General features: G+C 41.8%; 1 protein-coding gene across 7 annotated transcripts in view; it reads left to right on the forward strand.

Moving 5' to 3' along the window:
- The window catches only part of DENND2B (DENN domain containing 2B), a 153786-nt gene that overhangs the window by 125210 nt on the left and 15195 nt on the right, over nt 1-13381 (forward strand). For all 7 annotated transcript variants that reach the window (XM_053391786.1, XM_053391748.1, XM_053391776.1 and 4 more), the window contains 3 exons: nt 6576-6653; nt 8406-8546; nt 9596-9744. In XM_053391786.1, the coding sequence (XP_053247761.1) occupies nt 6576-6653; nt 8406-8546; nt 9596-9744 (368 nt within the window). The remainder of the gene's footprint in view (nt 1-6575; nt 6654-8405; nt 8547-9595; nt 9745-13381) is intronic.

Consider the following 13381-nt stretch of genomic DNA (forward strand, 5'->3'; position numbering starts at 1 on the left):
ACATGTTTCAGTGTTTATGGCAGGGAATTCCATTTTTTAAAACCAAGCCCACTCTCAATTGTTTATTCTACTTGGAAAATTCATACCTACCTACTCCCAAATTGGGCATTTCCAGAGAAGAGCTTACTAGAAGTAAAACAGGATGTATCTGATAGAAATGTTACCGGTTATGAAGAGGATACAGAGCTACTAGCACGAATGACAGTTGATTCTTTCCCCATGGTGATCCCCTGAGTACATTTGGACTAGAAGTAGTAGCTAGTATTAGCTGCATAGTGCATACTGGACTACAGATGCCTTGCACATCAGCAAACTAATGTACAGGTCACTAGAACTGCTAAAGGGTTTATGCACACTTACCTATTGCCTCACTCTTTCCAGGCACAGGTCTACACTTAAAAGCTCTGTGCTGGTCCCGGGGGGAGGTTACCGTGGGGCGAGGTCTAGGACCTGAGTCGAGGGTCGGCAGACAGTCCTCCACAGGCAAAGCCAGGACCAAAGCGAGGAGCCGGGCAAGGACAGGAACTCTGGAGGAACAGGACTGGGTGCTGGCCAAAACAGCTCTTCAATGACGTTGCTCCCGCAACCTGGGACCGGGCTGACTGGCCTTTATCTTCTCTGAGGCCAGGGGTGGTCCCGGCCCCCAGGAGACCCGCCTCTCCTGGCCTTAAGGCGAGCACTCCTCCTGGGAGAAACCAGTTCCCTCCGCCTCTCTGCCCTGAGCCTCTGCAGCTCAGGAGAGGCTGGAGGGTTACTGGACCCAGGGGGAGACTCACCTTCCCCTGACAGGGCTGGGAGAGGCGCACCTGTAGGCACTGTGTCCTCAACCACCTCCGGAGCCAGAGTGGATTCACCTGGTGCCTGCTCCTGAGGATCCGGCACAGGTGCAGGCGCTTCAGAATCAAGGCCCTGCCCCAGTTCAGCCAGCCCTGGGGGCGGGGACTCCTGTGCAGGCTGGGATTCCTCCGGTTCAGCCTCTGAATCGGATTCCCAGGCCATCACAAGCTCCCTGTCCAAGTGTTTGTTTTTTTTGTTTTTGTTTTGCCCCAGAGCTTTCCCTGAAAAAAACTGCTCTTTGTCAATTCAGTGTCAGTTAAGGGTTTCTGTGGATTGCTGTTTGTTCCGATTGAACTTTAAAGAGCAGATTTTTATGGGGAAAGCTCTGGAGAGAGAGAAAAGGGCACATAGAAACAGAGATTTAAAGCACAGGCTGCCCCTGGAAGGAGCGGAGGAAAGCTAAGTGTGGATAAGCCCAAAGCTAACATTGGGGAACTTCTTTTTCTACCTACATTTTATTGCTTCCTATCCCACTCATATGTTTTTAATGAGATTGTGTTGTAGTGCCAAACAGAGGCCAGTAAGCTGCATTTTCTCATGCCCTGCCCATCTTCCCTTTTGTAGACATTACGTTATTGGGAAACTGGGTCGAGGTCATTCTTTGATTTCCACTCAGGGCCAATTTAGATGTGGTGGTAGATGATCTATGTGCTTAAACACAGGTCTGCCCCCAGACACACAGAAATGGGTTGTGCAGGCTCTAATTTTAACAGCAAGAAGATGCATACAGGAAAGGAGTGCTGAACACCCCTGTCCCTGGTTGTCACTTACCTTTCTGCATCCCATCTCCCAACCACCTTTCTAGCAGTTAAGGATGCTTCTACTATTAAAGTTTCACTAGGGAGTAAAACACATGTGGGGATAAAATATAGGGCGGTAATATAGAAGCAAGGGAAGATATAGTACCCCTCATCTGTAGTTTCCTTTTGCACTCACTCCCCATGATTGGGGCAGATCCGTGATTAGGCACCTAGTATTTCTACTATCATGTCTCCTCAGGCCATTGCTAGCACTAGTAATATTATCCTACAACAGTCTCTGGCATGTACAGTATAGTGAGGCAATCCATGCATGAGAATCTGTTCCTGAATGTGGATTACACCTTGCTGAATTGAGATGATCAAATGCAACCATTCATATAATGAAAGCCTCTGCCCACTTTATGTTTTCTCCACGAGATTGATGCTCATGACAGAAAGAGCATGTATTTTTGAAATACTTTAATTGATGTGGCAAGTTGTTTTACTTGGGGAGTTTTTTAATTGCAGGGACACGAATCAGGGAGCCAATATGGCAATTCCCCTGTCTGTGAGACAATGATGATAGTAAATAATCAACAATAACAGAATATTAGGAATAAAAGGAGGCATGTGATCAGAAATAGGAAAAATATGATATATGACAACCAAAGGTCAACATTACTGTTGACCGCTTACTCCGTGCTGACACTGCAACACTGACCTTGGCTTTAGTTCAAACAAGTACAGTGGTACCTTGGTTCTCAAACGCCTTGGTACACAAAAAACTTGGAACCCAAACACTGCAAACCCGGAAGTAAGTGTTCTGGTTTGCGAACTTTTTTCGGTAGCCAAATGTGCTCTGTTTTGAGTGTTTATGTATTGATTTGAGTGCCACTTCTGTTTTGAATGCCACACTTCCGATTTGAGTGTTATGCTTCCGATTTGATTGCCACACTTCCGTTTTGAGTGTTACACTGAGGTCTGTCTGTTTTTGCTATTTATTTTGCATAATTTTTTTGCGGCTTTTTTGTTTTGTTTTTGTGACTGTGTGGAACCCAGTTCAGCTACTGATTGATTGATTGTGTGACTGCAGTACAGTGTTTATTGCTTTCATTTTATGGATCAATGGTCTCGTTAGATAGTAAAATTAATGTAAAATTGCTGTTTTAGGGTTTGTTTTTAAAAGTCTGGAATGGATTAATCCATTTTGCATTACTTTCTATGGGAAAGTGTGCCTTGGTTTTGGAACGCTTTGGTTTTGAAACAGACTTCTGGAACAGATTAAGTTTGAGAGCCAAGGTACCACTGTAATTTGTAAGGGAGCAGCACATTAAGACAGAACCTGGTTTCGGAGTAGCAGATACTCTAACTTCTGAAGGGACTACCTGCTGTTAGATTTTTCTTTTCTTTTTTAGAAAGCTTAACTTTTCAGCAGCGGGTGCTGCTGATGGCCTGGGTTGGATGGTGGAGAGGAAGATACCAAAGAATATTCCTAGCAGGATAGCTGGTACTCCTGTTTGATTGCTTTGAGGATGGAAAAGGGTTGGGTGTGCAAAACTGCAGACCTTGTAAATCATCTGCATAGCACATGCAACACAACCCTGACTTACAGAACACAGGTTCAGAAAAATCTATTCAAAAGCTGTAATCTAAAGTAATGTTGATAGTGTGGGACAGGATCTCCTGGCACTGTCAGATGCTGCTTCCAGTCCAGTTTTGGCTTAAATATTGTGATTGTTTCATTTTCAAAACAATAAAGTTGGACAAGTACAGTTGTCAGGCTTCCACGACTATTAATATGTACAGTATGTTCACATTACATTGCTACATCCACAGTTTCTTTCACTTAAATAAGCATTATATTATAAGTGCATTTTGATCACTAGCATTAATGTCTTCCATAAACTGAAGTTTGAATTCTAGATGTCACCCTTTGGGATTATTAGAAATTACATTCAAATGCCCTTATATGTGGCTAAATCTGAAACTCCTATGTTGTTATTCAAAAGGAGTGGGAAATAATTCACTGATGCACGAAAATTGAAAACAGTGGCAAACATCACCTAAGAGCTATTCCTAAGTGTTTTGTTCTCTTTTCAGAGTTCTGTATTATAGATGTGTATGCTAGGCTGACAACCTTTAGTCTTCTTGAATACTTGAATACTTGGGGAGATTTGTTTTTTAAGACTGCCTTCAGACTCACAAATCTGCAGTGAGGTTGAGGTTCACAGGGAGATGAAACTGTCTTTGATGATAGGTAATTTCTGATCTTTACAATTTTGCATAACAGCCAGTAGCACTGAGACAACCTGCTCCTGGGGCATTTAGTCAGTGATGGACCTTGGGGCCTCAAATTTCAGTGATGCCCTGTGTAACACCAAAAAATCGGAACTTTCCTCGCTTCGCATCTTCCATTCTACATCGTAGCTGCAGTGCCCCCCGAGGCTCTGTGCCGAGTGCAGTCAAGCCAGTGGTGCTCCCCTAAATCCACCTCTGATTTACCCATTCATATAGACCAAAGTTGGGCAACCTGTGGCCCTCCCGGTATTGCTTGATTCCATCTTCCACTAATCAACACACACACACACACACAGATACACACACAGTCTAATTGAAAATAAACAGGAATCTTTAAAATTCAAGCTATTACTTAAAATTGCACGTTACAGTATATTAGAAAACAATTTCAAAATTCAATGATTTTTATTTCAAATGTGAATACTGCCACAAATGTAAAAAGCTTTGTACTAACACTGGGGCTTTTTTAATAATTAGAGGTTTGAAGGAAATTGAAAGGTTATCCAGTTTGGTGCATGCGCACACCAGTGAAAGAGTTGATAGAAAGAAGAGTTCCAGCCACTTAAAAACTTTCCACCTCTGAGGGGCTCCATTTTTATTGCTGTGATCTGTTAGCACAAAGGAAGTCACTACTGCTGGTAAAAAGAAAAGGGAAATCTGAAATAAAGGACACGAAGCAAGAGAGGTTTGGAAAGTGAAGATGCTCAATGTTTTTTTGTTTTTTTTAAACTTGGTGACACTGTAGCCTTTAAGGGTTATTAAAAAAGCAGCAAAAAAACCCAGGAGTAATATTTCACAAGGCCGGAGCTTTTGACTAAACTGTGAGCCGTTATTGTTCCTGCTATTATATATGACCCAGGAATGCAGTGTTTTTACTGGCAGCCAGCAAGACAGCTTTTAGCTGGTAGCTGTCCAGGACGCCTGGCATGGCTACAGCATTCCTGCAGATTTGACACAATGATTTTAACCCAAATCCCACATGCTAGATATAATCACTTGATGCTTTTAGAAGGCGTTTTTATACCTAATATGGACAAAGAAGGATTCTGCCTTTTCAGAAATGTGACGTCTGCTGAGCAGCAGGTCTTGATCCAGAAATAGACTCGTCTGTGTTCACTTAACTTCACTGCATCTTCACGATTTTAACTGCAGAAGCACACTCACCTGCTGACCAGCCCAGTCATTCTCTGATTAGAACATTAATCTGCAGTTTCCTGTGACTTGTGCGCAAACAGCTCAACAGCAAAGCGTTAACTGCAGAAAATATTTTGAAAGCCTCATAAAAATAGGGTTAACAACCAGGATTTTTAAATGTTGCCATCTCCTTTGGTTTGATTGGAAATGGAAGGAGCTAGCGTACCTTAGGTACACAGAATTGGCACTGCTGTTTTGTCCTTAATATGGAGCATGTGCTCACACCATCAGCACAACTGCAAATTAACTGCCTTTTAACACTCATAATGAAGGAATGTCTACATGATTATGGAGGACACTGTCAAACCACCTAGGTCATGGCTAGTTTCCTGATTGCTTTCTATTTGCAAGGCACCCGATGGATGTAGCAAGCAAACTCATGTGGGAGGATTTGTGGTGGCCAAGGCCAGTCCTACTATTAGGCAGAGTGAGGTGTAACCACCTCAGGCCCTAGGTACTGGCAGCACTTTTTTCAACCATGAAGTTGTTACAGTAAGTGCCACACTTAAAAAAAAAATTTAATTAACAGTTTTCTTGGTTTACACAGTTACGTGCATTGTCTCTTTTTTCAGATTGTGAAGTCCTTTCTACAAATCAGTTACATTTGAAATGGGACATTAGTATTGTATACAGCATAGGGTTGGGGGAGAAAGGGGGGGGAGAGGTGTGATGAAACTTATGTTCTTTTATATAGTGTGCATGTGGGTTTTTTTTGTCAGCATCAACTGGGTAGGTTCTCTTTCTATTCACTTATTACTTTTCCTTGGTAGTGAGAGGGATTGGGGGGGGGCAGGGTGTGAAGTGCCACACTTTTTAACAACAACAAAAAGATGTGCCGCTACTGCGTACCCTTGAGTACTCCCTGAAAAAAGGCACTGGGTACTGGAATGGGAGCAGCAGCAACATTACTTGATTGTCTGTATACTGACCCCCGCCCCAGCCAATCATTCATCTTTGTTGCCACATAGCCTTACCTTGGCCCCATAATCTAGCCTGAGGCCTTGGGTGCTGTGGAAAACGCTATCCTGTTGACAGGATTCAACTGCCAGTCAACTTGGCTTCAGTACATGGAATACGGCACCATCTTGTCCTTCATCTCAGGCAGCAAAATGTATTGGGCTGGCCCTAGTGGTCGCATTCTCAATGGTCCTCACCCCCAACTTTTCTCATAAGTGATCTTGGTGGCTTCAGTTCATATACGATAGAAAAACGACATCAATGGCAGAAATTCTAAATCTGCTGGAGGTTTCTTTAAAATAAAACAAAACTTTGATTTGGTATGATGATGGGGAAGTGTGTCCATTGCACAGCAGTTTCCAGAATGGATAAATGTATCTTGAGGTTCCAGCCTTTGGGAAAAGAATAAGGTGATTTCCCAACAGTTTGACCACTTTGGTGATGAAAGGAAAGATTCATGTTTAGAATAGTGGCCAATGGCACAATCATATCAGTGGCTTAAAATGCAATTAAACCTGCTTTCTTTCTTTCTTTTACTATTGTTGTCAGCCAAGTGGAAAAGGTCCACGCCTACCTGAAGTATATTGTGTGATCAGCCGCCTGGGTTGCTTTGACTTATTTTCCAAGGTAAGCTGGAGGTTTTTTTAAGCACTGCTGTTGGATTAGCTGCTCACAGAAAACTTTCACACTTAATGAGTCAAGAAGAGGAGTTTTTTGTTTGATTGGCGATAACAGTATTTTAGAATTACTGTGCTGGACAGTTCATCTCTGTTATTGACTTTATTAAAGAATGCTTTATTACTTCTGTGCCTGAAGTGCATCTGAATTTGAAAAACATCTGTGTCTGTCGGTATTGGCACTCTCCCTCTCAGTCCATTGTATTCTAAAGCCACTTTTGGCCAAGCTGTAATTCTTGGCACACTTATCTGAAATGATGAGCCAGTATAACGCTAACCCAGTATCTGTTTATTGCCAAATACAGGGAATACCTCCAGAACAGTTTTTTTTTTTTAATTGTGGTTGGGTGTGCATCCAATGGATATCTAATCCTCATTGCCCACATGACCCTGTATTCAGTCTACACACCCAAAATACTGATGCCAGGCTTGATAATCTCCCAGTTCATATTATACCTCTTTTCCGCTTCCCATCCCCAAGGCCTGTTTCACCAAAAGTTGCTGAAACTTGGAAGTTCAGGATGTATATGCACCTGTAGATAAAAGATAACTTCATATCGAGATCATTGCATGGGTGAATTCTGTTAGGCTATGCTGTTTTCTGTCATCAAAGAAAGTTTAAAATGTGTTAATGAGAGTTATCTAAATAGCAGTGTCAAAGGCACGCAGAAGGCATTGCATTCATGCCCTGGTAGCTCCAATAAAATAATCTCAGGAAGCAAGGCTAAGAAAGACTTCTGCTGCAGAGCAGCTGCCAGTAGAACAGTAGACAGTAGTGGTCTGACTGTGTCAAGCAGCATTATACATCAACATCAAATTGCCTCAAAAATGGATAAGTTTTGCAAAAAAAGCTTCTCGTTTGCAGTTCAGCTATTAATGGAAACTGTAAATGACTTACTTGAGCTATTTAAATGCCAGAAGGTAAAATTGGAACTTTTTGTTAGAAGCCCAGCAAACTGGTTCTTCATTTATATTATCACAAGCATCATTCTCCTTTCTATAAGGGTTCTCAGATATAAAAAGCTTTCAAATTTTGATGATGGTTACTCAAAGGGAATTTGAACTCTCTTGTGCTGTTACTGTCTTCTCCTGAGAGACTATGGCTTAATGTGCAAAGTGCTGGAGAGAAATTTGTGACTGCTTTTCTCCTCCTCTGGTCCTGCATCTTCACACTGGGGTTTTTTTGCCATGGTTCAGCTCAGTGTTGCACCTGAACCTGGGCACATGGTTTATTTCTGCCAGACAATGAACAAGTGGTAAGCCAAGGAACAAACATTGACCCCTATTGTCTCCCCACATTACTTGGTCCAGCTGTGCTGATTAGCTACAGTCCCTCTGTTTGACCATTATCTGTGTGGTACTGCAATGCAGCCAAGGTCCTGTAGTTCCAGGTTATCTTTCAAGGGCTGGTGTCATTGAGAGATTCCTTGTTTAGATGGAATGTTAGTGACAGTCCTTCTCAAAGAAGTACGTTTAGATCGAGTCCATACTCAACTGGAAGGCTTCAGTCTTAGAGATGACATTTCTGGAAAAAGAAAGTTGGATATTGCTTGTTTGTTATTTATTTTTAAATAAATGGACAAAACACAAAATTTCCGATTTACTAGCACGTTAGTTGAGTAGAGTCAATATAGCATACATGTGTAAGTTGTCATTAAGGCACAGCTTCTCTTTTATTCTGCATTTGACTGTGATGGATCAGATACTGGATGAAGTTGAAAGGAGAAGAGGAATATCTGCTGCCCTGGTTTATCCATTTATGAGAAGTCTGATGGAGTCTCCTTTTCCTGCACCTGGAAAGACAATCAAAGTCAAGACTTTCCTGCCTGGAGCTGGAAATGAGGTAAAAAGAAACCTTAAACTTTCAAGTAAAACCCTAACACACATATTCTTTCTCTCTCTGAAACAGTAAAATAGAGAGAAAGAAAGTAGAACACAGAGAGCTATCACAGCTCTGGAAGTTACATGTATTGTGGATTTATTTTTTTAAATAAATTTCTTTTGGGAAGCTGCTGCATTAGGCAATTTACTTTGGTGTGTGTATGTGCGTAACTGCTTCAGGAATCTAATTTATATTTGTTTAACAGATTCTATGTTATAGGGCGTCTTGGTTTTATCTATGAAAATTATGACATCAGCAGGCTTTATCACAAGGTCAGCAAGCTAGCCATCAGAGTAGTCTCAAGGTGTTTTCTCTTGTTGACTAATCCCTAGTGGTTAAGTCAGGAAGCTACAAGTCACCACAGGCAAGGATTGAAAATTATAACCAGCATGTTGCAACAGTTTAGCACTGTATATAAGTATGTCACGATTTTGTCTATATTTGGTCATTAAAAGGCTACATAGTTCAGCCTACAAATTAGTGTTATTGCACTTTTGTCATAGTCATGAAGCTAGCCAAGCAAGAGATAATTCCTGCATTCATAACATACTGTATGTGAGCTAATTCTTTTTACGTTGTAGTGTATGAATGATGGAATGGTGTCAGTTTCACTCTGTGTACTTGGCTTTTTGTGCTTTTATATTGTAAACCACCCTGTGATTTTTGGATGAAGGACAGTACAGGGATCTAATAAGTAATAAAATAAATTATAATAAATAATAGTAAACCAATACCAACATCAGCTTCATGTCAAGCACACATTAGGCAAAATACACACTTTCTCCTTCTCTGCATATTTCGGAAAGTAACGTTTCCTGGGGAAAATATCATAAAAGGTGACATGAATTCTCAAGGCTACCAAACCGGGCAGACAATCCAAGAAATGTTTTGTTACTTTCAAATTCCACGTACCGTAATAATTAACCAAAGTCAGGATGCAAGATTGGCATAATGTGCATATTATAATTAAGCCAGTTAGAACATGACTTGTGTTTGTGGAATGCATTCAGGTGATAGAACTCCGAAGGCCAATGGACTCTCGCCTGGAACATGTGGACTTTGAGTGTCTTTTCAAGTGTCTGAGTATACGACAAATAATCAGAATCTTTGCCTCCCTCCTGTTGGAACGTCGAGTGATCTTCATAGCAGATAAACTCAGGTAAGTCACCCAAGAACTTCCCTGATGAAAATTAAATATAAGGCTGAAAATTAAATATAATGCTGTGAGTGTAGTGCTGCTCACTGTACAACCATTCATTAAAGCTTGTTGGGGATACTTCCAGTCATCCTGTCTCCCTTCTCATAAAAAAATAAAAATGGAATTGACTTCAGGTTACACTTTTACTGAGTGCTTTCACATCATTTTATAAAGTAATAAACCTGTAATACTATGCTACGTATTATGTGTTACCCAAAGCTAGGGATTCCCAAATTGAGGTCTACAGACTGAGCTTCATTCAGGTGGTTCACAGTGTGTCTGTGAAAAACAGATACAATTCTAATACAGTAAAATACAATATAAAAAACAAAGCAAGCAATAAAAATACAAGTGAAAATTATACAGCGCCTAGCACAGCCCATTCAATTGCTACAGCAGGCAGAAAAAATATATTCAATGGCATGCCAAGACCCCCAGCAATTTCCAAATGGTCTGTGGGAGAAACACTTTTGGGAAGCACTGGCCTAAGGTATGAAACTTGGGGACTCAGCTACACTAGTCAGTTATATCGTTGTAACGCCATTGTAAAGATGCAACACCAGTCGGTGCTGTAGAGCACAAAATTTGTCTATGTGATTTTCATAGGGTTCCTCCCCCCCTTTTGTTATAAAGATCTAATTTATGACTTATTTATAGCTATCCTCTGAAGTTGAAGAAGTGAAAAGGAATTGAATAGCTTCAGCACCACACATTTTTGCTTGCATGAACTGGTTCATTCTACGTAGAGGTGTGGTTATTAACCAGTAATTGGGGGGGACGGGGACAACTCTTATTGAGAGCACTTCCACAAGGCAGTTGTAGACTTGGTGCTGCTTACACATGCAAGTTTTGTGCAGTGTTCACATGTCATTCTCATCAAAACATTGTCCCATTTTATTTTTCTATTTAATATGGATTTACTGGTTCTACAAAAATTCTGATGTTAAAGAAAACAGGGCAAGATAGTCAATCCAGATTAAAAGAGGAAAAAATATGGAATAGCATTTGGGTGAGGACAACGTCATGAGGATGTTGTGAAACATGTGTGCGCATGAGCTGCATTGAGCTCACGGTAAATGGCCCTGTGGAAGTGCTCTGTGTCCCATTAATGCTTTTCCAAGGGTGTTTGAATTAGATTCACCAAGAGGAAAGAAGTATGCTCTCCCAGTGTAATAGGTAGATGTATTGGTCAGTGGGAAATACACATGCTTCTCTTTTCACTCTACGTCAGTGATGTGCACTCTAGTACTGTACTGGAAAGCAAAAGTGCAGAGAGCTAAATGAAACAGGGAGGAAAAGATAAATCATTGCAAACCATATGTATGGGCATGAGGGCACTAATGCAGTGGAAGAAGATGGAAAATGCCACCAGGCTATTTTAAAAGACTAGAGCAGGGGTCAGCAACCTTTTTCAGTCATGGGACAGTCCACTGTCCCTCAGACTTTGGGGGGGGGTGGACTATATTTTGAAAAAAAATATGAACAAATTCCTATGCCCCACAAATAACCCAGAGATGCATTTTAAATAAAAGCACACATTCTACTCATGTAAAAACACCAGGCAGGCCCCACAAATAACCCAAGAGATGCTTTTAAAATAAAAGGACACATTCTACTCATGAAAAACACACTGATTCCTGGACCATCCGCTGGCCGGATTGAGAAGGCGATTGGGCCGCATCCGGCCCCCGGGCCTTAGGTTGCCTACCCCTGGACTAGAGTAATGCTCTCCACTGCAGTGGTCTGAAACCTTGGAGAGATACCACCAGTGTAGACAGTACTGAGCTAGACGGACCAAGAGATAAGTCGTGTATTTACCAGCTGCTACTGCTGAACGGTGTCAAGAATGCTGCAATGTTCCACCTGCACAAAGGCAATTAAGATTCCATGCTGGTGACATCATTGGTTCACACCTGTGCAGCCACTGTGTTGGATTCTGGTCCCCTCATTTGTCATTACCTGGTCGCTGTTTGTGTGGGAATGCTTCACAAAAATCATTTTGTTATACTTGTGTATTCTTCACAATACACTCTAGGTTGCAAAGAGCCAACAATTGTTTCATAAATTCCTCATAAATAATCTCATTATTGCTGGTGTCTTTGCAAATCAGTGATGAAAGTCTATACAGGACATTGTTAATAGCATATGTAACCCAGTAGAGAAGCTCTGTTACATGATGACAGAGAACCATAACAGAAATTTCAGAGATCATTATTATTATAGTGTGAAGTCTACAGTTCTCACCAAGCATGACAGCACATTTGATTTTGTTAAATCCTTTGTGCACAATGCCCAACAAGATAAATCCTTATACATGACTCATGTCTTTTCAACGTGAAGTTTATGTTGGCTTACATTCATGGGGGGGAAATACTTAGTAGCAGGATGAAGGAGCTGAGAGTTTATTCTTTACATTGTAGCCATAGTTCAAACTGTTTTGTACAAGGGGATAGTTGATAATTGGCTGATGTGATGTGGAAAGTATGCACTTCCTCCTCACTCCATGCCCCCTACCCCAGCTTTATCATCCAAACCTTTGTGCTCTGCAGTTTGTCACATGAAGCTCACTCCCAGCAATCAAGCCAGCATACTAATTCATGTGAGACCACTTCAGCCTGCCCTGCAAGCATTCACTTTTGCTCAAAATCATTTACTGGGGGAATCTTAGCATAGGGCTGGTTAAACTCCAGCAATGTTTCTGCTGGTGGTTGTATCAGGGCTTGTCCTCACTGGACTTTATCATGAGTTTGAGGCTGCTTGAGTCCAGATTTTATAGGTGTTGTTCACATGACGTTGACCTCAACTGGAACCCATCCCACATATTTTGTTGAGTGAATTCGGGTGCCCCCAATCCCTAGGCCATCCAAAAAGCAAAGCAAAATGCAGAGCAAATCTGCTGCTGTCTGACTGCCAGATGGGCGGCTGCTGCATTCTGTTTGGTTAAGGTGGCATGGAATGGGTGTGTGAATGCAGATGTTTCCTTGTTTGCAGAATGGAAGGAGGACTTTTTTCTGCTTCCCCACGGCGTGGAGCAGAGCGGGAACCACCTTCTGCGATGCTGGCTGGCTTCCCATTGGCTGCAGGAAGCTCCTGCAGCAAATGGGAAGCTGTGCACGCCTCCTCCGCGCCAGAAGGAGCGTTGGAAATAGTGTTTGCGCATGTGTGCGCACTCCAGCCCATCATGGTGTCTGCGGGACCATGAACTAGCCCAAGCCACAAAAACTTTGCCGACCCCTGGCATAGAGGTTTGTTTGTGGGGCCACCGTTGGAGCTCCAAATGCCCACACAAGCAGTTTGGGTCTTTTAGGACATCAAAATGGCTATTCAGTTTGTGAAACAATGGCTTGAATTTAGGATCACAACCTTTTTGCAGAACTGCCCTAAGTCTCATTATAATGTAGCCAGGATCTTCAAGACCTTGGCCCGGCTAACACCTGGTATCCATACCCAGTATACAGTGACAATGGCCATAGCTTCTCCCCTGCCTGTATGAAAGATTGCATTTTTCAGATATTCCCTGTTTCATAAAAATCAAATGAATAAAAATCCTTAGAAAAACATATTGGCAGGGGATGCGCAACTTTTTCAAAAAAAAATT

The sequence above is a fragment of the Podarcis raffonei genome, chromosome 1, assembly GCF_027172205.1.
Source record: "Podarcis raffonei isolate rPodRaf1 chromosome 1, rPodRaf1.pri, whole genome shotgun sequence".
NCBI classification, from domain to species: Eukaryota; Metazoa; Chordata; class Lepidosauria; order Squamata; family Lacertidae; genus Podarcis; species Podarcis raffonei.